A 21381-nucleotide genomic window follows, 5' to 3' on the forward strand; every position below is an offset into this window, starting at 1 on the left:
GGTGTCCCCCACTCAGATGGAGGCTCCACCCCTTACTACGATTAGCTGATGGGTAGAATAGGAAGGTACTGATATATATATATATTATTATGCTTTTTCCTTGACAATCTTTATCATTAATGCTATGATTTTTTTTATTACTATTATTAATATTTTTTTCAGCTTAAGGTAAAATTTTGGAGTTATCCCATTAGAGGTGGACCACACTTATTAACTGCAACCGTTTTGGTGTGGTACTATTTTAATTCAGCTGATGAAATATTATTTCTTTATTCCGTGGTTATTATTGGTTTGAATTCATACACATTGGGCCCAACCCTAGACTCATTTATATATGTCCCTTGTCATCGTAGCTCGTTTTTTCTCCCTTTTTTGGGATCCTAGTATGGAGCTTTCATTGCGTGGTGGACACCAGATCCAGGCTTGGTGTTTTTTTCTGTGCTTCCTTATTGTTCTTCAGTGCTGAATGACACCCAGACGAAATCGAGGTCTGGTTCTCATCCAGCGCTATAAAGGTGATGGTTCAGTGCATCCCCCGTGCCCCTTTGAAGATGTCATTTATGACAAAACATGTAGGGCGTGGCTACGCACTGTACGCCATCACGCCGTTCGCCCCATGTTTGCACGGGTGTTCGTTTTTTACATGCCGGCTTTTTAACTTGTTTTAATCATTGTATGGCGGAGTTGTCCTTTCTGCCTTTGTCCAGCAATAAATATTCTTAATCCTGCTTCACCATTGGAGCCCTTTTTGCTTTTTTTGCACCTACGGCCCCCGGGTCCAGTGGGTGCCCCCCTCCAGGTAGACGGATTGGAATCGCCCCCTGTTGGAACGCCTCATTCATCAGATGATTCGGACGCCACCATCCAGCTCTCCCCGCAGAGGGCTGTATCTGCATGCATACAAGACCTCGCTATCAAGGAGGTCCACCATTCCTGGTAAGGGTCCATCTATAGTGTCCTCCGGACTCACTGTCTGTTTGGATATCCCTTCACACCACTTTTCCTTTCTTCACCTACACTGGCTGTCTCCAATGAATTGTGGATCTGTGACTTTTTCTTCATGGGACTGATGCGTCTCCACTGAGCTGTTTATGAATGGACTTTATTCACTGTTTTTTATATATCATTTATGATATCTGATTTTTCAAATTTTTATACACGTATTTACTTCATATTTATTTACACGCTTTATCACTTATTGAGCACTTAAATTATCAATTTAATTTATTTTTAAGCACTTTTTTGTTTATGGAATTTGATTCATTAATTATTCACAATATATATTCATTTATTTATTCATTCATGCAAGCAATATATGAATGTAGATTTGTGACCATCTGACTGTAAGCACACTTAAATTATTTGCTTTAGTTTATTACACAGATATTAGTGTTTTTTTCTTGCAGCTGCAGTTTAGTATTTTTAATTGCTTTTTAGCACAGGTTTCTTTCCCCTTTATAACTGGTATAGCCCATCAGGTTTCGTATCTAAGGATCCCACGTGTTTTCAAACAATGGCAGTTTATCATTTAAGAGCACCGAAAGGTGTTCGTTGATCATGAGCCAAGACTGCTTTGTCTTCAATAGTTCCAACTGAACCATTGGAGATCTCCAGGATCTAGCAACAGTGATACAAGCCACTATGATTATAAATGTTATCAATCGTGTTATGGGTTTTGGTGCTCCCTCCACTGGATGGCCCAATAGTGCCTGTTGTGGGGATTTAGTAAGTCAGTCTCACGCCAGTAAGTGATTTAATAAAATGATATGTGAGGATCCAAAATCTTATACCTTTGGGCATGTCCACCACACAAGGTAAGGCGAGCCCTCCTGGCCTCAATCCCTGAAGCAGAGGGGGGAGACACCCGGGCCCACAAGGCTATTCTAGCTGGAATCATGTACCATTGCAGAAACACTTTGTAATTGCCCTCTATAAAGAATGTGTTGACTAGGTTTTTGGAGGCACGTTGTGCCCTCTGGCAAATCAAGTGTTTTTCCTTGATGTCCTGCTCCCATTTGGTCATATAGGGCAGCTTGATGTTTTGGGTAGTGAGCATGTCAGAAGTTTTTGATATTATTCTGGAATGTTTGTCTATATGTTTGCATAGGTACTCCATAGGAGTGGCAGAAGAAAGGTCAGAGGTCTGTTAGGAAATGTTAGGAAATGGGCAATTTGGGTGTAGCTGTAAATCTCTGTGCACGGTATGCCAAACTTTTCTTTAAACACCACCTACCTTCTATGTTAAGGACATAAGGGGAGGAGGAGGATTTTGTGGTCCAAATCAGGAGAGTAGCTTAGGGTGACAACGCTGTTCCTCCAGAGATACAGTACATTTAATTAGCGTTGTCACCCTGGGAGTAGAAAGTGTGTGATTAGAAGGGGAAACAATGGAAAAAGCCTTGAAATAAAAGTGAATGCAGCCACCACATCTAATGACTGGTAATCTGCAATATATTATTTTTTTATGAGTTGGGGAAGAGATTTCAAACTCCGTATCAGCATTATGGTAGAGATATTCCAATGTACAACTATTGTATAATTTATTGAAAAGTTAGTTTTGGTAACAGAAAAATATTTTTTTAATCATCAGACAAATATTACCAATATAACCTTGTGCTGCTGCTGGGAAGAAGCTGGAGGCAGAGCTTGGAAAAGTGCAGGGTCTGGAGGAGGACCAGAGGAAGGCTGGAGTCAGCTGCCGGAGTCTGCTGAATGCTGAGACCAGGGAAAGCGAAGATGTGGGGGCGCTGCAGCTGAACAGAGAGGTGCAAGTTCTGTAGGAGGAGTTATGTCCTCCTTTCAGCTGCTGAGTGCCGAGACAAGGTGGGGACGAAGAAAAGGGGGTGCCACAGCTGCAGGAGAGGTGTGAGAGCCACATGAAATGGCCTGGCAGGCTGGACTCAGCCCTTCCCCTAATCAAAGCATCTCTTACAGTTTAGTAAAACACCCCCTAGGGACACATTTAAGTAATTTAACCCGTTGATCGTCCCTGATGTCAAACCCTTCCCAGCCAGTGTCATTAGTACAGTGACAGTGCATATTTTTAGCACTGATCACTGTAATAATGTTACTGGTCCCCAAAAAAGTGTCAAAAGTGTAAGCTGCTGTTCTGACTGTTCACTGCAATATCGCAGTCCTGCTATAAGTAACTGATCACCGCCATTATTAGTAAAAAATTAAAATTAAATTAAAATATTCCATTGTTTGTAGATGCTTTAACTTTTGTGTAAACCAATCAATATACGCTTATCCGTCGGACTAGCATACAGACGAGCGGTTTTCCCGATAGGAACTGAGTCCGTCGGAAAGATTTGAAACATGTTCTATTTCTAGGTCTGTCGGAATTTTTGAAAGAAAAGGTCCGATGAAGCCCACACACAATCGGAATGTCCGACGGAATGGTTCCGTCGGACCTTTTCTGCTGGAAAGTCTGGTCGTGTGTACGGGCCATAAGCCTGGATACACACTATACAACTTTTTTTGTTTGATTTCCTTTAGACTTACCAAAACGATGTAGTGTAAGGACCTGCCTGATTGCATACAAATTGAAACTGTTAAGGTTTGAACTCATATTATATGGTTTTGGTAAAAAGGATAAAATCTAAAGAGAATTGTATAATGTGTATGGCCCCTAAGCCAGAACACTAATGAACCTTCGTTGCTCTTCGTGGTCTCCTCACCCTGTATTAGTCTGATATCATGCTGGTAGATCACCTGTTGTATTTTGTAAACAGAAAAGGCATTTATATTTTTCCTCCTGGATTTCCTTCTCTGCAGAGCTGTTCATAAATCCAACAATCAAAGCAATCCGATATCCAGGGATAGAAGGAGACAATATGACCCTGATATGTAACACAAGTCTCAGTCCGCTCAGACAGAGGACAGAACTGCAGTTTGCTTTCTACAGAGATGGACGGAATGTTCAGGAATTCAGTTCATCCGATCAATATGAAGTCCAGTCCATCCAACTGGAGGATTCTGGGAATTATTCCTGTGATGTGAGAGCTTCAAATGGCAAAGTGAGGAAAAGTAGTCACTTCATCCTTATTATGATAAAAGGTGAATATGATTTATTCCCAAACCGATCACAAAACCTCCAGCTTTATGGTAAAAAGCAATCTGTGCAAAATTATAGACTGTCATCCAAACATTATAATTGTTTCTGGCAGATTCAGTTCAAGTTTCTAGCAATTTATAGGGATGATCAGACACATTTTTTTGAAATTTCTGTAACATTTGACCCCCTTATTGACCCCACAATTGGTTCGAACCTTTGTTAAAATGTTGGAACTTTCTGACTAAATTCATTGATGTCAAATCTGAATACCAGATATGGATTTTTTGCATTGGTGCCAGTGAAACTATACAACAAATCCATACCTGGAATTCAGATTTAATGGAGACAAATTTCACCAAATTTTCTGACTTTTGACGCTCATCCATTCTAAGCAAATAGTCATTTAAATACCAAAAAGCAATCAGCCCACAGCTGAGCTCCCAGCTTTGAGAAGGAAGAGCTGAGCCCAGCCCTGACAACTGGTAAGGCAATGTTGCCCGAATACAGTGTCTTTGGGAGTAAATGAGCTTGTATCTGGTGGTACTACAAATACCAGAGACGTGAACAAAGACTATGGTGTCTGTATACAGTGTCTATGTGATTAAATGGGCAGGTGCCCGCTTTTACTGATACTATAATTGAGGTTACAGATTACAATGAAGATGGTGATGGCTTTTCAGGATCTGCCTGTGGGTCCTGGCTCAGGGGTTGGCATCCGAACTCTGTTGCACCGCACCGCGGCCCAACTGGATCTGATGTGCAGATAGTGTGGATGGAGCGGAGTGGCCTCCAGGCTGCTGCTGAACAGTAAAGCTGTGCTGTCCGCAGATGCTCCAAGAATACACGTAGGGTGACTCTTTCATTGCACAGGCCGCAACTTGGCCACAGCACATACAGAAACACAGAGTCACTGCTTGCAGATCCAGGCCGGGGTCCCAAGAGAGCGATCTAGGCTTAGATAGGCCTTTTTATATCCTCTCCCAGCAGTCTGTTCTTCTCTCCTCAGCACTCTGGAAGTTGTAGTCCTAAAACAGAGCAATCTCAATGTGAAACTTGAGTCCTAGAACTACAATTCCCTGTATGCTTTGCTTCCTGGTGTTGATCATTCTGCTGGCAGGATGTGATGACACAGTCTTTGCTGCCACTAGAAGGAAACAGTTTCAATGCAGCAATGTTGTAAAGTGTCTTGTGATACTGCAGGTAAGATAGCTGGCTCCTGGCTACACACTAATACCGATTTCTAATTGACTTCTAAACTGATTTTGTCTTTGTCAAAATTCTTGGGACATTTTAGAAAAATGCATTGATATTAATCCGAGACAAATACATTTCATCAAAATTTCACAGGATGTTTTTATTACCTAATTTTAGAGCTGTTTTTCATCCCAGTGATAAATATAAGCACCTTTGAAGTCCTAAAAGGTGACAACATGACCCTGACATGTAACACAAGTCTCAGTCCGCTCAGACAGAGGACAAAACTGCAGTTTGCTTTCTACAGCGATGGACAGAATGTTCAGGAATTCAGTTTATATAATCATTATGATATCCACTCTGCTCAGCTGGAGGATTCTGGGAATTATTCCTGTGAAGTGAGATCCACATCCAACATTTCTAAGAGGAGTGATAATGTCTTAGTCCAGATAAGAGGTAATTGTTTCCCCATCATTTTTTAAAAAACAAATAACTTACCAATGTATAACATACATTTACTGATGCTATATCTATACTTATGGACTAAAACAGTGCAAATTAAGGTCCAGTGGAGGTTTAGGAAGAACAACAGTGTCCAAAAGGGGTGGGAGAAAACAGCAGTGCTTAGCAAGAAGTGGGAAGAAACATTAGTGCCCAGTTGGGGAACAATAGTGCCTGGAGAGGGATAGGGGAACAACGGTGCTCAGCAGGGGGTTGGAAGAAAGACCAGTGCCTAGCACGGGGTGGGGAGAATAATATTACCCATTGAGAGTAAAAAGTGGTGCCCAGTGGGGTTGGAGGAGAACAAGAGTGCCCTTCACAAGGCAGGCATAGAAAATAGTGCCCAGTTGGTGGCAAAACAATATGCCCAGCAGGGGTGGGGTTAAACATTGGTGTCAGTGTACAACACTTACTTTGCATTGCTGCTCTGTCCCTCCTCCTGCCAGGACTCTAAAGACTCTTGGTACAGGTAGGTACTCTAGGTACAGGAGCTAATTAGAGCTGGAGCATGGTATTGGAACAAGTACTCTATTACTTGGCTTCTGGACGAATCCTGGATCCAAGGGATGCCAGGATTGTGTTAAAATCCCAGGACAATACCGTGAGGGATATAACCACTGCCCAACTCTAAATGGTCACAGCAGAGGACAGAGGTGGTTGAGATCAACCCATTCATAAGGAAGCTAGGGAGTGAGACATTGTGTGGTGTACAGGTGGCGTTCCGGAATAAGTTGCCTTTGAGGGTTGTGACCTATGCGTAGGATGTGCATCTTGTACAATAATAATAATAATCACTGGGACAGATAAAGCAGAGGAGATGGTCTCTCTGGTGTCACGGTACTTTCAAGCTTCTGCCACCAAGGTCAACCAGGAAAAGTACATTTTTCTGGATGGGAAAGAAAGGATTAGTCCCCTAGAAGCTTTCCCTATGCCTCAGAAAAAAAATAAGTATAACTAAAGCTAAAACGTTTTGTTTAGTTTTGGAGAGAGTGGAGGAGGATTAGAACACCTGTCAGTTTTTATTGCTGTCTGTGCCCCCAATAAGGAGTTTTCCCTCTCTATATGTCTGGTTGACCATTATCATTGAAAGTGAAAGTAAGAGAAAAACCCAAATTTTGGGTTGTCCCCTGAAAAGTAAAAGAGGGGAAATCTTTTAATGGGGACATTAGTTCTGGTAATCTGGGGGTCCCCAGGGAATTCCCTTAATTTGCAGATATTTCCTCTGTTTGGCTATGGGACAGGAAGTGAAGGGAAATCATCCACAATGGGACACGGATGGCGAAAAAAAATATCTGGCAGGGGTTATAACCCTCCCTTACTCTATCCAAAATGAAAAAAAAAGTTTTGCTGATAGTTCTACATTAAGGTTTTTGAATGTGGACCTGACAATTATGGCCAATAAAGTGAAATTGGGAAGGCAGGCTGAAAGTTAGAAAAGGTGGCAAGTTGGAAGAGATGTAAGTTTTCTGAGTGGGAAAGGGTCGATATGATTGAGGCTTACCTGATTCTAGTCTTTGCGTCAGGTTTGTATGCATGTTACCAATGCCTCGATATGCTAAGGCATATAGTGTGTTCTTCCAGATGTTGTGGGTGAACAGACTGAACCTTATCACAAAGGATGTCACCTATCTGTCCAAGAGAGAGGGTGGTCTAGGTATGGTCAGCCCAATTCTTTTCACTGATGTTTCTCAAGTTCAAAACTGGCAATATGTTTGCAGTAGGTTCCATAACATATACAAATATTTAACGAAAGAGAAAATGTTGGATAGATATACAGCCCACCTATCATCCAAAAAAAAAAAAAAAAACATATAATGTCCACATCCAATGTATTATTTCAAAAATGAACCTAATCAAAAAATAAAAATTTTATAAAGAAAAGATTTTGTTGGAAATGTTGGATGGATATACAGTCCACCTATCATCGTAAAAAACATGTATTTCAAAAATGAACTAAATTTAAAAAAAAGTCCAAAAAAAGGATTTTGTGGCGATCCAGCAATACGTGCAGATACTTTATCCACAGAAACCTCTCCTCTACTAATAACCGCGCCAAAGTGATTCTTTATTGCTGACCGAATAACCACCACCAGCCACCAATGAGTGAATTGGACGCTCACCTTAAGGTATGACCAAACGGTCAAATATATATTTATATACAAACACATACATACATGCATACATACACAGACACACACAAAAGGCGTTTTTGACCGTTTGGTCATACCTTAAGTTGAGCGGCCAATTCACTCATTGGTGGCTGGTGGTGGTTATTCGGTCAGCAACTAAGAATCACTTTGGCACGGTTATTAGTAGAGGAGAGGTTTCTGTGGATGAAGTATCTGCACGTATTGCTGGATCGCCATAAAATCCTTTTTTTGGACTTTTTTTATTATTTCGTTCATTTTGTAAATATATGTTTTTTACGATGATAGGTGGACTGTATATCCATCCAACATTTTCTCTTTCATGTAATATTTGTATATGTTATGGTACTAACAGGTTTATACACATATCACAAAGGTCTGAATAATTGCACTATTTATACACAATTGATATTTTGATTTTAGTGTTTGAGTTCACTAATTAATGGTTGCAGTTGTTCACTGATAGATTTAGGTGGATTTTTAGTCATTCACATAGCAGCCACATACGTTTTTTCATTAAAAAATGTTTGCAGTAGGACCTCCTAAATGGGAAGGCGTTTTGGATGTTGGTTTAGGCCTTTCTCGGCAACTTTGGGATGAAGCTGGCCATGTACGGAAATGGAACTTCCTTATAAGCTGGATTTTGAGCAAAGCCTTTCTTGACCGACTGGCTTTAAAGGATTTTCCAGGTCTAGTTTTGAGGGAAGGGTTAAGGTTGATTAATTAGGATAGGCTCCCCCCTTAAATTAGATCTGGCCTAGTTGTGCTTCCATGGTAAGTGCTAACTTAATTGGTGTTAAACCTATAAACAAACATTTACTATATTGCAGCTTTCCAATTCTTAGATGCGATGGCTGCATTCGTTTTCTTTCTTTCCATTTTCACCTGGTGATCTGGCCAGTAAATCTGTTGTTTTTCAACAAAACAAGCTGTCCTGCAGATGTATCAGTGTACAGTGTTGAGACAAACCATTTACCATTTGCAGGGGTGCTTATAATGATCAGTTTTTATTTAATCATGTAAAAACCTTGATCCCCAAAGAAATAACATTAGCTGTAACTGCTTGTGTAACTGCAGTATTATCTGTAGCTTAAATTTGTTAGATGGAACAGCAGATTTAGATCTTTAGACCTCCTCCCACCATCTCCCAGATTAACAATGCTGCTATCTTCTGTGCCCCCTGTTCTCCTTCTTCCAGATTGGGGGGCTCTAACACAGGAAGTATGTAACTGGCCAGGTCTCTAGGTGAAAACAGAGAAAGAAAAAGCCTTAAAAAAGAAAATGAATGCAGCCACCACAACTAATTATTGATTTAGCCGGAATACTTTACATTTTTGGTTTTGGGTTTGATACCGCTCTCCACTCTACCCAAAACAAAAAAAAAGGTTTTCCCTTTAGTTATACTTTAATGGTGATAGATATTTCATATGTTCCTTTTTTATTTTTTAAGGTAAAAAGGACGCGGATTATACGTTACAGAACATACTTCGATTGTTGGCATCTGGGATCATAATACTTATAGGGGCCTTTATTTTCTACACCCACATGAAGACTGTAAGGATTTCCAAGACCAAGAATGTTGAAGATGCTGAGGAAAGGGTGGAAGAGCAACAACTGTGATCTCTATGACTATAAAACACCATCTATATGCTATTAGTAGAAGGGAATTATGGGGGAAAACATATAGAAGTCAGGATGGATTAGCAAGTTTATTCTTAACCACTTGACCGGAAGATTTAGCCCCCTTTATGACCAGGCCATATTCTGCGATATGGTGACAATTGCGCGGTCCTGCAAAGCTATACCTACATAAAATGTAGGTTCTTTTTCCCCACAAATAGAGCATTCATTGGTGGTATTGGAGCACCACTGCGGTTTTTATTTTTGGTGCTATAAACAAAAAAAGACAGACAATTTTGGAAAAAAAAAATATTCTTTACTTTCTACTATAAAACATATCCAATAAAAAAATCAAATTTCTTCATCAATTTAGGCAAATATGTATTCTGCTACATATTTTTGGTAATGATTGGTTTATGCAAAAGTTATAGCGTCTACAATCTATGGAATATTTTTATTAATTTATTTTTTATTTTTTTACATTTTTTTTACTAGTAATGGCGGTGATCAGCAACTTATAGCGGGACTGAAATATTGCGGAGAACATTCTGACACTAACTGACACTTTTTGGGAACCAGTGACACTACTACAGTGATCAGTGCTAAAAATATGCATTGTCACTGTACTAATGACACTGGCAGGGAAGGGATTAAACATTAAGGGTGATGAAAGGGTTAACTGTGTGCCTAGTCAGTGTTTTAGTGTACTGCCGAAGGTAATTTTACTATTGGAAGAGATGAAATTGATTCCCTTTGCAGGGACACAAGTTCCATCCCTTTCCTCCTGTCAGAATGAACCGCTGACTTATTTACATAGGCAGACCACCGTTTTGTGTCTTTCCTTGTGATCAGCTGGATTATACACAGCGAGAGCAAGCTGACGCCAGCGTACATATGCGCCCCCTACCCAGAAGTGTTCTGGTGCACATGTGCCACCCTGTAGCAGTAAAACTCCTATAGGGCGGTCCTGAACTGGTTAAAGCTGATTTCTAGGCATATATAAAAGACACAAAGTAATGCAGCTCTGTAATCATTAATATGTTATCAAATATGTATATTTTATAAATAGAAGCAGTGTATATACCTGAATATGACTTGGCATCAGCCTCTTGCAGTGCCTGTACAACAGGGCTGGAGTGTGAAAGGAATAAGCAGCACAATGAGCCAGTCATTTCATGTGCTGACCAGAAGCATGCTAACCGGAGGAGACTGACTGCTTCTTCTCCTTTCACTGTCCAGTTACAGGTTGGGTGCTGGTCCGGGATGTCATGGGCTCAGAGGAAGGGGACTGAATGATGCTGGCGATTCAACTGAGGACATTTATTTTCAGAAAATAAATACTGTGGACAACATCTTTGCATTGAAGGTGAAAATTGCAAGAAATGTTTTTTTTTGTTTTGTTTTTTCATTTTATAATGGGCTATTTAATTATGATTTGTTATTTTTGGCTCTAATGCCCCGTACACACGATCGGACATTCCGATAACAAAATCCATGGATTTTTTCCGACGGATGTTGGCTCAAACTTGTCTTGCATACACAAGGTCGGACAAAGTTGTCAGAAAATCCGATCGTTCTGAATGTGGTGACGTAAAACACGTACGTCGGGACTATAAACGGGGCAGTAGCCAATAGCTTTCGTCTCTTAATTTTTTCTGAGCATTTGTGTACACACGATCGGAATGTCCGACAACGGATTTTGTTGTTGGAAAGTTTTATAGCAAGCTCTCAAACTTTGTGTGTCGGAAATTCCTATGGAAAATGTGTGATGGAGCCTACACACGGTCGGAATTTCCAACAACAAGGTCCTATCACACATTTTCCGTTGGAAACTCCTATCGTGTGTACAGGGCATAAGAAGTATAGTTATGTTTCTGACAATCAATAGTAATATATATATATAACAATGTAGGTCTATATAGACATAAAAATACAATTTAAAAAAGCAAAACTGTAATTCCCTTCAGCCATCACTTACCCCATATGTGGCAGTGTAGACCACAGACTAGGGGAGAAATGTTTGGACAGTGGTACCACATATTGTTTCTTAGCTTCATCAAGTTCTTTCTAGTCATAGCCTAAAGTATGAAAATATAACAGATCTGTACATAGAGAATCATTTTCTTTTATATCAGGTGCAGGAAACTGTGTAACCATCTGCCTTATTAGTTTGCTGTGTATTATTTTGCGAGTACAGCCGGTCTTTCTGGCAATTCTGTACAATACTTTGTTAATAGCTTTCTATGTGATAGTAATTGTACTATTTAAATTTTTGTGTATAAAATAATATTTTAAACTCTTAAGCTCCTGAAGAAGCGTGTTTGGTATGAAACATGTTGAGCAGGACCTTTAACTGGACATTATTATCCTTTTATTGGTCACCCCTGGGTAGTAGTAGATTAGGGATATGTTTTCCTGTGATATCTGTGTTTTGAGTTACCTTGTGGGTTTCACTTTCTACTAGGGTTGATGGTGATTGCCAGTTAATCAATTGTTTTATATTGAAGAAACAGCAATTGATAATATTTTTTAATAATCTTTGGTATATTCAATAAAATATTCATTTTTTAATGTCACTTATTGTATTGTTGTGCCATTTTTTCTATTTAATCTATTTATACTATTCAATTAAGGACGAGGCACTGTGTTATGAGGTTATGTCCACAGTATCACTCTGCTGACATACAACACTGATCTGTACAACCACCGAGGTCTATATCTTTGTAAAATACACCAATACAAACTGTATTGTTGCTTTATTTTGCACTGAGGTTTTAAGTCCAACCCTATCCAAAACTTTTTTACTCCAAGAAGTAGTTTGTAAGGGTTAGAACCTCTTTCAAATGTTCATTATCACTTTTGTCCATATTTAGGAGATTTCTCCTTACTTCCTGTGTGATTAAATGATGTCAGATGGGAAAAGAAAATTCTCACAGGCAGAAATTAAGACATTTTCCAGCATAAAGAGCAAGGGTTAGAAACTCTGTAGGACTTTATTGCTATTTGTGCCTCGTGAAAAAAAAAATTCTTACTTTTGTACATATAATGGAATGGAGACTTGGACAGTTATTAAAAAAATAAACTTTTTGTCTTTAAAAAAGAAAAAATGATAATGCCATATTATACTGATACATATAAAATATATATTGTGTCCAGCTCTGTGTATGGATAAATTGGGCAGAGGCTGCAATGAGAAAGAAACAGCCATTTCCTGTAGACTTGAGAATTTCTGACATATAGATACAGTATGTCGCAGTCGGGTGTTTGATGGTCGTGGTCCACTATACATCTCAACGTGAAAAAATATATATATTTGAAGCCTTTAACCTTTTCCGTTCCAACACCTGTACGCCCCCTACAGACCAGAGCATTCTTTATATTACTGCTATAGGCCCATTTATTCAGCAATAACTTTGTCATTACATAAGATAACACAATACATATATTGTAGTTTTAAGGACGAATGAGACTTTCATTTGGTGATATTCTCTTGCAGTGTTTTTATTTTCTACGCAATCCAAAAAGTTTTAAAAATGTCATTTTTTTTTTCAAATTTAACCAGTGTTAGTTTTTTAAAAAGTTTTACTTTAGATAAAAGTATAAATGCTATTCAATAATTTGTCCTATTTATAGCGACACTAACATTACTTTCTGGTACAAAGCATTGCAGTTATTTACAAATTAAATTACACCATTTTTTTCAATTTTGCTATTTTTTTTTCTAGTTCAATACATTTTTAATTATTATTTTGACAAGGCCAAATTCAAATAATAAAAAAATTCTAAATTTACGATTACATTTGGTAAGGAAAGTTAACATGTCTCTAGAAATTAGAGCAATGGTCAACTGGTGTTCAATATACCATATGTAACATCTGCATAACAAAGTTCTTATTGGATTAGTATCCAAGGCTTATGTTTTATGCCTATGAGGTGAGAGTTCTGGTAGCACAGAGGTGTTGGTGACAGCGTTTTGACTCTCTGGGAATCATTAATAGACTTCCTTTCATTATTTTCACTATTGGAACACTGGATGAGCTACGTCATTGGACTCTATTCACTATATTTATTTATTTTTCACCTATGGCTCATATACTTATTATGGTGTTGTATTGAAGGTTTTGCTCAAGATCACTGTACATTATATATATCTTTACATGTGTAGTTGTGAACACTTTTAGGTTTTGGAGCATTTCCACAATTTGATTTATTATTGAATTGATTTGTTCATGATTACCTAGTAGCGCAGAGGACTATTCATATATTTTATAATAAACACATTTTAAGAAAGGCAAAATTGAAATTCCCTTCAGCCATTACTTACCCCAGATAGACAAATTAATAGACAAATTCATTTTTGACTCATACAGTCACATTTGACTTTCCAGATTTATAGGCAGGATCTGGTTCTTGCCAGCTTGTACTCTTTTTGCACTTACTCCATACGTGGCAGTGCAGACCACAGGCTAGTGTGGAAGAATGTGTATCCTAAAAGTGCAGCGCTAAATAAAAATACCATTGGCAGAACACCATATATGACATAGTGCAAAACCTTTGAAGTAAACAGAAAATCCAATCAAAATATTATTCAGTGCAAAAATGTCCTTATGCAAAAGTGCAAAATATATTACATTCATAAAGTGCAAATTTCATAAATTAATCACTAAAGTGCTCAAGTGCTCAGACATTCACCGTTGTGACACCTTCACCATAAATCAGATCTATAGATATAGCAGTGTGGAAGAATGTTCGGACAGTGGTAGACCACGTAGTCTCAGTGGCGTAGCGTGGGATGTCAGCACCCGGGGCAAGGCAAGTAATTTGCGCCCCCCCAACCTGCAGACTTTTAGCACTCCCCGAATCCCTTCAAATACAATAGTACTGACCTACCTGATTCCTATACTGACCACTACACTAACCTACTTGATTTCAACACTGACCAACCTGGTCAGTATAGTGTAGTGGTCAGTGTAGTATTGTGGTCAGTATAGTGTAGTGGTCAGTGTAGTGTAGTGGTCAGTATAGTGTAGTGGTCAGTAGAGTGTAGTGGATAGTGTAGTGGTCAGTGTAGTGTAGTGGACAGTGTAGTATTGTGGTCTGTATATTGTAGTGGTCAGTACAGTGTAGTGGTCAGTATAGTGTAGTGGACAGTGTAGTGTAGTGGACAGTGTAGTATTGTGGTCAGTATAGTGTAGTGGACCTTGTAGTGTAGTGGACAGTGTAGTATTGTGGTCAGTGTAGTGTAGTGGACACTTTAGTATTGTGGTCTGTATAGTGCAGTGGTCAGTATAGTGGTCAGTGTAGTGTATTGGTCAGTGTAGTGTAGTGGTCAGTGTAGTGTAGTGGACAGTGTAGTATAGTGGTCAGTGTAGTGTAGTTCTCAGTATAGTGGTCAGTATAGTGTAGTGGACAATATAGTGGTTAGTGTAGTGGTCAGTATAGTGTAGTGGAGTGTATAGTATAGTGGTCAGTGTAGTATAGTGGTCAGTGTAGTGTAGTGGACAGTGTAGTATTGTGGTCAGTATAGTGTAGTGGTCAGTATAGTGTAGTGGTCAGTGTAGTATTGTGGTCAGTATAGTGTAGTGGTCAGTATAGTGTAGTAAAAAAATGAATAAAAACCAAGCGCTGATGTGGAAAGATATGTGTGATATAAATAAATTGTGCTTAAAAATAGTGTAGTGGTCAGTATAGTGTAGTGGTCAGTATAGTGCAGTGGATAGTGTAGTGGTCAGTGTAGTGTAGTGGACAGTGTAGTATTGTGGTCTGTATAGTGTAGTGGTCAGTATAGTGTAGTGGTCAGTATAGTGTAGTGGACAGTGTAGTGTAGTGGACAGTGTAGTATTGTGGTCAGTATAGTGTAGTGGTCAGTGTAGTGTAGTGGACAGTGTAGTATTGTGGTCTGTATAGTGTAGTGGTCAGTATAGTGTAGTGGTCAGTATAGTGTAGTGGACAGTGTAGTGTAGTGGACAGTGTAGTATTGTGGTCAGTATAGTGTAGTGGACAGTGTAGTGTAGTGGACAGTGTAGTATTGTGGTCAGTGTAGTGTAGTGGACACTGTAGTATTGTGGTCTGTATAGTGTAGTGGTCAGTATAGTGGTCAGTGTAGTGTATTGGTCAGTGTAGTGTAGTGGTCAGTGTAGTGTAGTGGACAGTGTAGTATAGTGGTCAGTGTAGTGTAGTGGACAGTATAGTGGTCAGTGTAGTGTAGTTCTTAGTATAGTGGTCAGTATAGTGTAGTGGACAGTATAGTGGTTAGTGTAGTTCTCAGTATAGTGTAGTGGAGTGTATAGTATAGTGGTCAGTGTAGTATAGTGGTCAGTGTAGTGTAGTGGACAGTGTAATGGTCACTGTAGTGTAATTCTCAGTGTAGTATAGTGGTCAGTATAGTATAGTGTAATGGACAGTGTAGTTCTCAGTGTAGTGGTCAGTGTAGTGGACAGTATAGTGGTCAGTGTAGTGTAGTGGACAGTATAGTGTAGTGGTCAGTGTAGTGGTCAGTATAGTGTAGTGGTCAGTATAGTGTAGTGGTCATTATAGTGTAGTGGATAGTGTAGTGGTCGGTGTAGTGTAGTGGACAGTGTAGTATTGTGGTCTGTATAGTGTAGTGGTCAGTATAGTGTAGTGGTCAGTATAGTGTAGTGGACAGTGTAGTGTAGTGGACAGTGTAGTATTGTGGTCAGTATAGTGTAGTGGACAGTGTAGTGTAGTGGACAGTGTAGTATTGTGGTCAGTGTAGTGTAGTGGACACTGTAGTATTGTGGTCTGTATAGTGTAGTGGTCAGTATAGTGGTCAGTGCAGTGTATTGGTCAGTGTAGTGTAGTGGTCAGTGTAGTGTAGTGCACAGTGTAGTATAGTGGTCAGTATAGTGTAGTGGACAGTATAGTGGTCAGTGTAGTGTAGTTCTCAGTATAGTGGTCAGTATAGTGTAGTGGACAGTATAGTGGTTAGTGTAGTGGTCAGTATAGTGTAGTGAATTGTATAGTATAGTGGTCAGTGTAGTATAGGGGTCAATGTAGTGTAATGGACAGTGTAGTATTGTGGTCAGTATAGTTTACCACCCGGTGACCCCGCCCCCCTTCTGACGCACGGGACATGACGGGACTTCCCTGTGGCATTCCCCGTGACGTCACAGGGAAGTCCCGTCAAGTCACCGTGCGTCAGAGGGGGGCGGGGTCACCGGGTGGCCCCGCCCCCCGTTATTTAAGAACCGTCAGACGAAGAGACGCCGTCACACAGCGGGAGCCTCCCTCCATGCCAGCATGGCTGCGGAGCAGCCCGGAGAAGAAATGAAGAAGGAAGAAGAGATGAAGAAGAAGATGAAGAAGATGAAGAGAAGAGCGGGAGCCTCCCCCCAATGCCATGGGTGCGGAGCGGCCCGAGGAGAAGAAGATAGAAGACGCCGCGGAGGAGATGCTGGACGAGAACGCCGGAGGAAGAACCAGAAGAGCCAGAAGAACCAGAAGAAGATGAAGGAAGAAAGAAGAAGCATTTAAATAAAGGAATTGTCAAAAACTGTCTCTTGTCATTTTTAACATTTTTGACAGTTTTTTAGTGAAATGGTAGGGGTAAGTACCCCCTTACCATTTCACACAGGGGGGGGGCCGGGATCTGGGGGTCCCCTTGTTAAAGGGGGCTTCCAGATTCCGATAAGCCCCCCGCCCGCAGACCCCCACAACCACTGGCCAGGGTTGTGGGGATGAGGCCCTTGTCTTCATCAACATGGGGACAAGGTGTTTTGGGGGGCTACCCCAAAGCACCCTCCCAATGTTGAGGGCATGTGGCCTGGTATGGTTCAGGAGGGGGGGGGGGCGCACTCTCGTCCCCCTCTTTTCCTGCAGCCTGCCAGGTTGCGTGCTCGGATAAGGGTCTGGTATGGATTTTTGGGGGGACCCCACGCCGTTTTTTTTTTTGGCGCGGGGTACCCCTTAAAATCCATACCAGACCTGAAGGGTCTGGTATGGAATTTAGGGGGAACCCCACGTCATTTTTTTTTTAAATTTTGGCTGGGGTTCCCCTTAATATCCATACCAGACCTGAAGGGCCTTGTATGGAATTTAGGGGGACTCCCACATCATTTTTTTTTTTTTTATTTTGGTTCGGGGTTGCCCTGTGGGGAATTCCCATGCCGTTTTTATCAATGAACTTCTATGTGTATTGTCGGCAATGCAATAGCCGCGGGTAGTTTTAAATGTGTTTTTTTCTTCAAAATGTCATTTTGCTGTCAGACTGTTCTAAACACAGGAAACATGCGCCCCTTTACAGGCATACTATAGACACCCCCCAGGTACGAAATTTAAAGGGATATTACACTTTTATTGTTTGACTTTAAGCATTATTAAAATCACTGCTCCTGAAAAAACGTCCGTTTTTAAAACTTTTTTTTGCATTGATCCATGTCCCCTGGGGCAGGACCCAGGTCCCCAAACACTTTTTATGACAATAACTTGCATATAAGCCTTTAAAATTTGCACTTTTGATTTCTCCCATAGACTTTTAAAGGGTGTTCCGCGGCATTCGAATTTGCCGCGAACACCCCAAATTGTTCGCTGTTCGGCGAACTTGCGAACAGCCAATGTTCGAGTAGAACATGAGTTCGACTCGAACTCGAAGCTCATCCCTACTGGCCACCCTTAAACAGAAATACAATTATCATTGGAGCTCTACATCCTTGAAATACTTAGGTGTCCGAATTACAGCATCATACTCCTCATTATATCAGGCGAACTTCCCCCCCTATTCCAAGAAATTAACCGCTTGCTGAATCATTGGACCACTTTGCCCATCTCTCTCCTGGGACGTATAAATATTCTAAAAATGTCTATCCTTCCTAAACTATTGTACTTATTTGAGACACTTCCAGTGGCAATACCAATGTCTCAGTTGAAAATTCTTCAAAGAAGAAGCCTCCGTTTTATATGGAACAACGCCTCACATAGGGTGGCGTGCTCAGTGGTCCTGGCACGTAAGCTTAAAGGGGGCCTGGGTGCCCCAGACTTCATCAAATACTACTACGCCTCTCATCTAAGGGTCCTTACTTCGTGGACCAACAGAACAGCCCCAAACAGATGGGCGGATATTGAAATGAGCATAACATCCCCAGTACACCCGTGCTACATGCTCTGGCCGTCTACTGACAAATATATGCCCCAGCTGAGAACCCTATGCCTGGCCCCAATGCTCTTTACATTGGCAATATGGAAGAAGTGCTCCACTAAATACTCACTTTCATCCACATGCTCACCTCTCACCAACATCCTCTTTAACCCAGACATCCCAGATAGTCTGTCCTATGAACGTATGGTGCCCTGGACTAAGGCCGGGATTTTTCAATTGCGACAGCTAGTCAACCCAGCCACGAGACACTTATTATCCTTTGAGGACCTTAAAAAACACCACCAATTACCCAAAACAATATTTTACTCATACCTACAAATCAGACATTTTTTTTCTATCAAAACTCCCACACTATCTTTAGATAAACCTACCCAATTTGAAATGCTTTGTGCTACAGGCCCTCATGAACCCCAATTGATATACACCATTCATAGAATACTCCATGAGGCCAACCCCCTAAAAGTAGATACACATTATTATATGAAGAAATGGACACAGATTCTCCAACATGACATATCTCTTCTAGACTGGGACAAGATTTGGATCTCCATTTCCAAGAGTTCCCGATGCATTTCTCACAAAGAAATCGGTTATAAAGTACTTATGTTTTGGTATAAAACTCCAGAAAGACTACATGCGGTTGATCCGTCCATATCCCAACTGTGCTAGAGATGTAATAAGGAGGTAGGCTCCCACTTTCACATCTTTTGGGAATGTTCTTTAGTTACACAATTCTGGGAGCAGATCCAAATTTTACTAGAGAAACTGGTGGGAATCCTTGTTCCCCTAGACCCCATGTATTATTTACTAGGTCTTCCCTGTCAAGGTCTTCACAAACCAAAGCAGAAACTGATGTCCTACGTATTATTAGCAGCTAAGAAAGTTATCCCTAAACTTTGGCTATCCACTTCCCCTCCCACCCTTTCACATACTCTAACTACCTTAATAGATATACGTAGAATGGAACACCTAACTGCCATTGTTGAAGATTCCATACAGAAATTTTCTCTCATTTGGCAACCATGGGATGACTATGAAAACAACAGTAAGACAAATGAAACTAGCTGAAACGATGGATGTATATAGTAATACACGCTTTCTATTTTCTCGGGCTAATACATACTTTACTCTTCTGATTGTGTAGATTCTCCCTAACAAGTTTTCAACTTCCTGTAGGACAAGTAATGTATTCACAGTAGAACCGCTTAATTAATAACCAAAGGTTCTTACTACTTGGTATTTCCAATCTTAAAGTTGTAGTGTAAGTTACCCTGCGGTCTCTGATAAGGTTGTGCACCCTTGATTGACAGTGTTGAAGCTTTCTGTTTTTCTTTTCATTCTGAATGTGACATCAATGTTATTATAATTGTTATGAAAAAATGTTAAATAAACAATTTAAAAAAAAAAAAAAAAAAAAGAAATTAAAATATATTGAGGGAATCCCGATAAATAGTAACGAAAGAAGTTTGTGAGAAGTGTGTGTGAATATGAGCAGCAAAACGACTTAACTCTTGTCACATTATAAAGAAGAAGAGAGTGCGCTGTATTAAACCATTTTTAACATTGCAGCGTGACGAAAGTGCTGTATCCATTGCGAACGCTAAGTTTACCAGAACGAGCTGTCCTGTGTCGGAATTTCTTCTGAGCATGCGTGGCACTTTGTGCGTCGGAACAGGCCACACACGGTCGGAATTGACGCGATCGGATTTTGTTGTCGGAAAATTTTATCTCCTGCTGTCCAACTTTGTGTGTCGGAAAATCCGATGGAAAATGTCCGATGGCGCCCACACACGGTCGGAATTTCCGACAACACGCTCCGATCGGACATTGTCCATCGGAAAATCCGACCGTGTGTACGGGGCATAAGCCGATAAAAAGGAAGTTCAATAGTCATGTGATATCTCCATTACGAACGATAGCTTTCAAGGTCGAGCGCTTCCGGCTCATACTTGATTCCGAACATGCGTGAACTTTTGTGCGACGGACTTGTGTACACACGATCAGAAAGTTTTTTTGGCAGAAAATTTGAGAACCTGCTAGCCAACATTTGTTGGCGGAAAGTCCGACAACAAATGTTCGATGGAGCATACACACGGTCGGACTTTCAGCCAACAAGCTCACATGCAATATCTCCCGTCAGAAAGTTCACGGTATAAGAGGAAAAGTTTGGAATGACAATCTGGGTTAAGTTTCTTCATAAATTTAGGACACAAACTATGGTATATATTTGAAAATGTATTGATCCTGATGTACTGACGGCCTATCTCATTTCTTGAGGCCCAAAAGTGCCAGAACAGTACAAATATCCCCCAAATGACACCTTTTTGGAAAGTAGACAGTCTGAGGTATTTAGTAAGAGACATGGGTAGATCTTTGAAGTTGTTATTTTTTGTCACAGAATTTTGAAAAATTAAGCAATTGAAATTTTTTTTTTGCAATTTTGTACATTATGTTACCATTGCAGAACAGTGTCATACAAATGGCGTGGCAGTGATCAGGGACACTGACTGGTAACAGTATATAAAAAAAAAAAAGTTAAATATTTTTTCAATTTTTTTATACTTCTTTATTTCTTTATTTCTTTTTTTTTACATACAGAGACCAGAGCAATATAGTGTTACCATAGTAACACTGTACTAGTCTGGGGAGGTGATCAGGATTTTTTTTTCTTTTTTTTTACACTCTATGATTGTGTATATAACTTTTTTTTTCTGAATAGAAACTACTCATTCGGTGTTTACTATTTT

At 40.1% G+C, this 21381-nt stretch overlaps 1 protein-coding gene across 1 annotated transcript in view; it reads left to right on the top strand.

Moving 5' to 3' along the window:
• Window positions 1-12095, top strand: part of LOC141117283 (Fc receptor-like protein 5) — a 61728-nt gene extending 49633 nt beyond the window's left edge. Inside the window, exons 4-6 of the mRNA XM_073610052.1 lie at window positions 3778-4059; window positions 5429-5707; window positions 9350-12095. Coding sequence (XP_073466153.1) covers window positions 3778-4059; window positions 5429-5707; window positions 9350-9519 — 731 coding nt within the window. The 3' untranslated portion in view covers window positions 9520-12095. The remainder of the gene's footprint in view (window positions 1-3777; window positions 4060-5428; window positions 5708-9349) is intronic.
• The last annotated feature ends 9286 nt before the right edge of the window (window positions 12096-21381 follow it).

The sequence above is a fragment of the Aquarana catesbeiana genome, linkage group LG13 (genome assembly GCF_042186555.1).
Source record: "Aquarana catesbeiana isolate 2022-GZ linkage group LG13, ASM4218655v1, whole genome shotgun sequence".
In the NCBI taxonomy this organism is placed as follows: domain Eukaryota; kingdom Metazoa; phylum Chordata; class Amphibia; order Anura; family Ranidae; genus Aquarana; species Aquarana catesbeiana.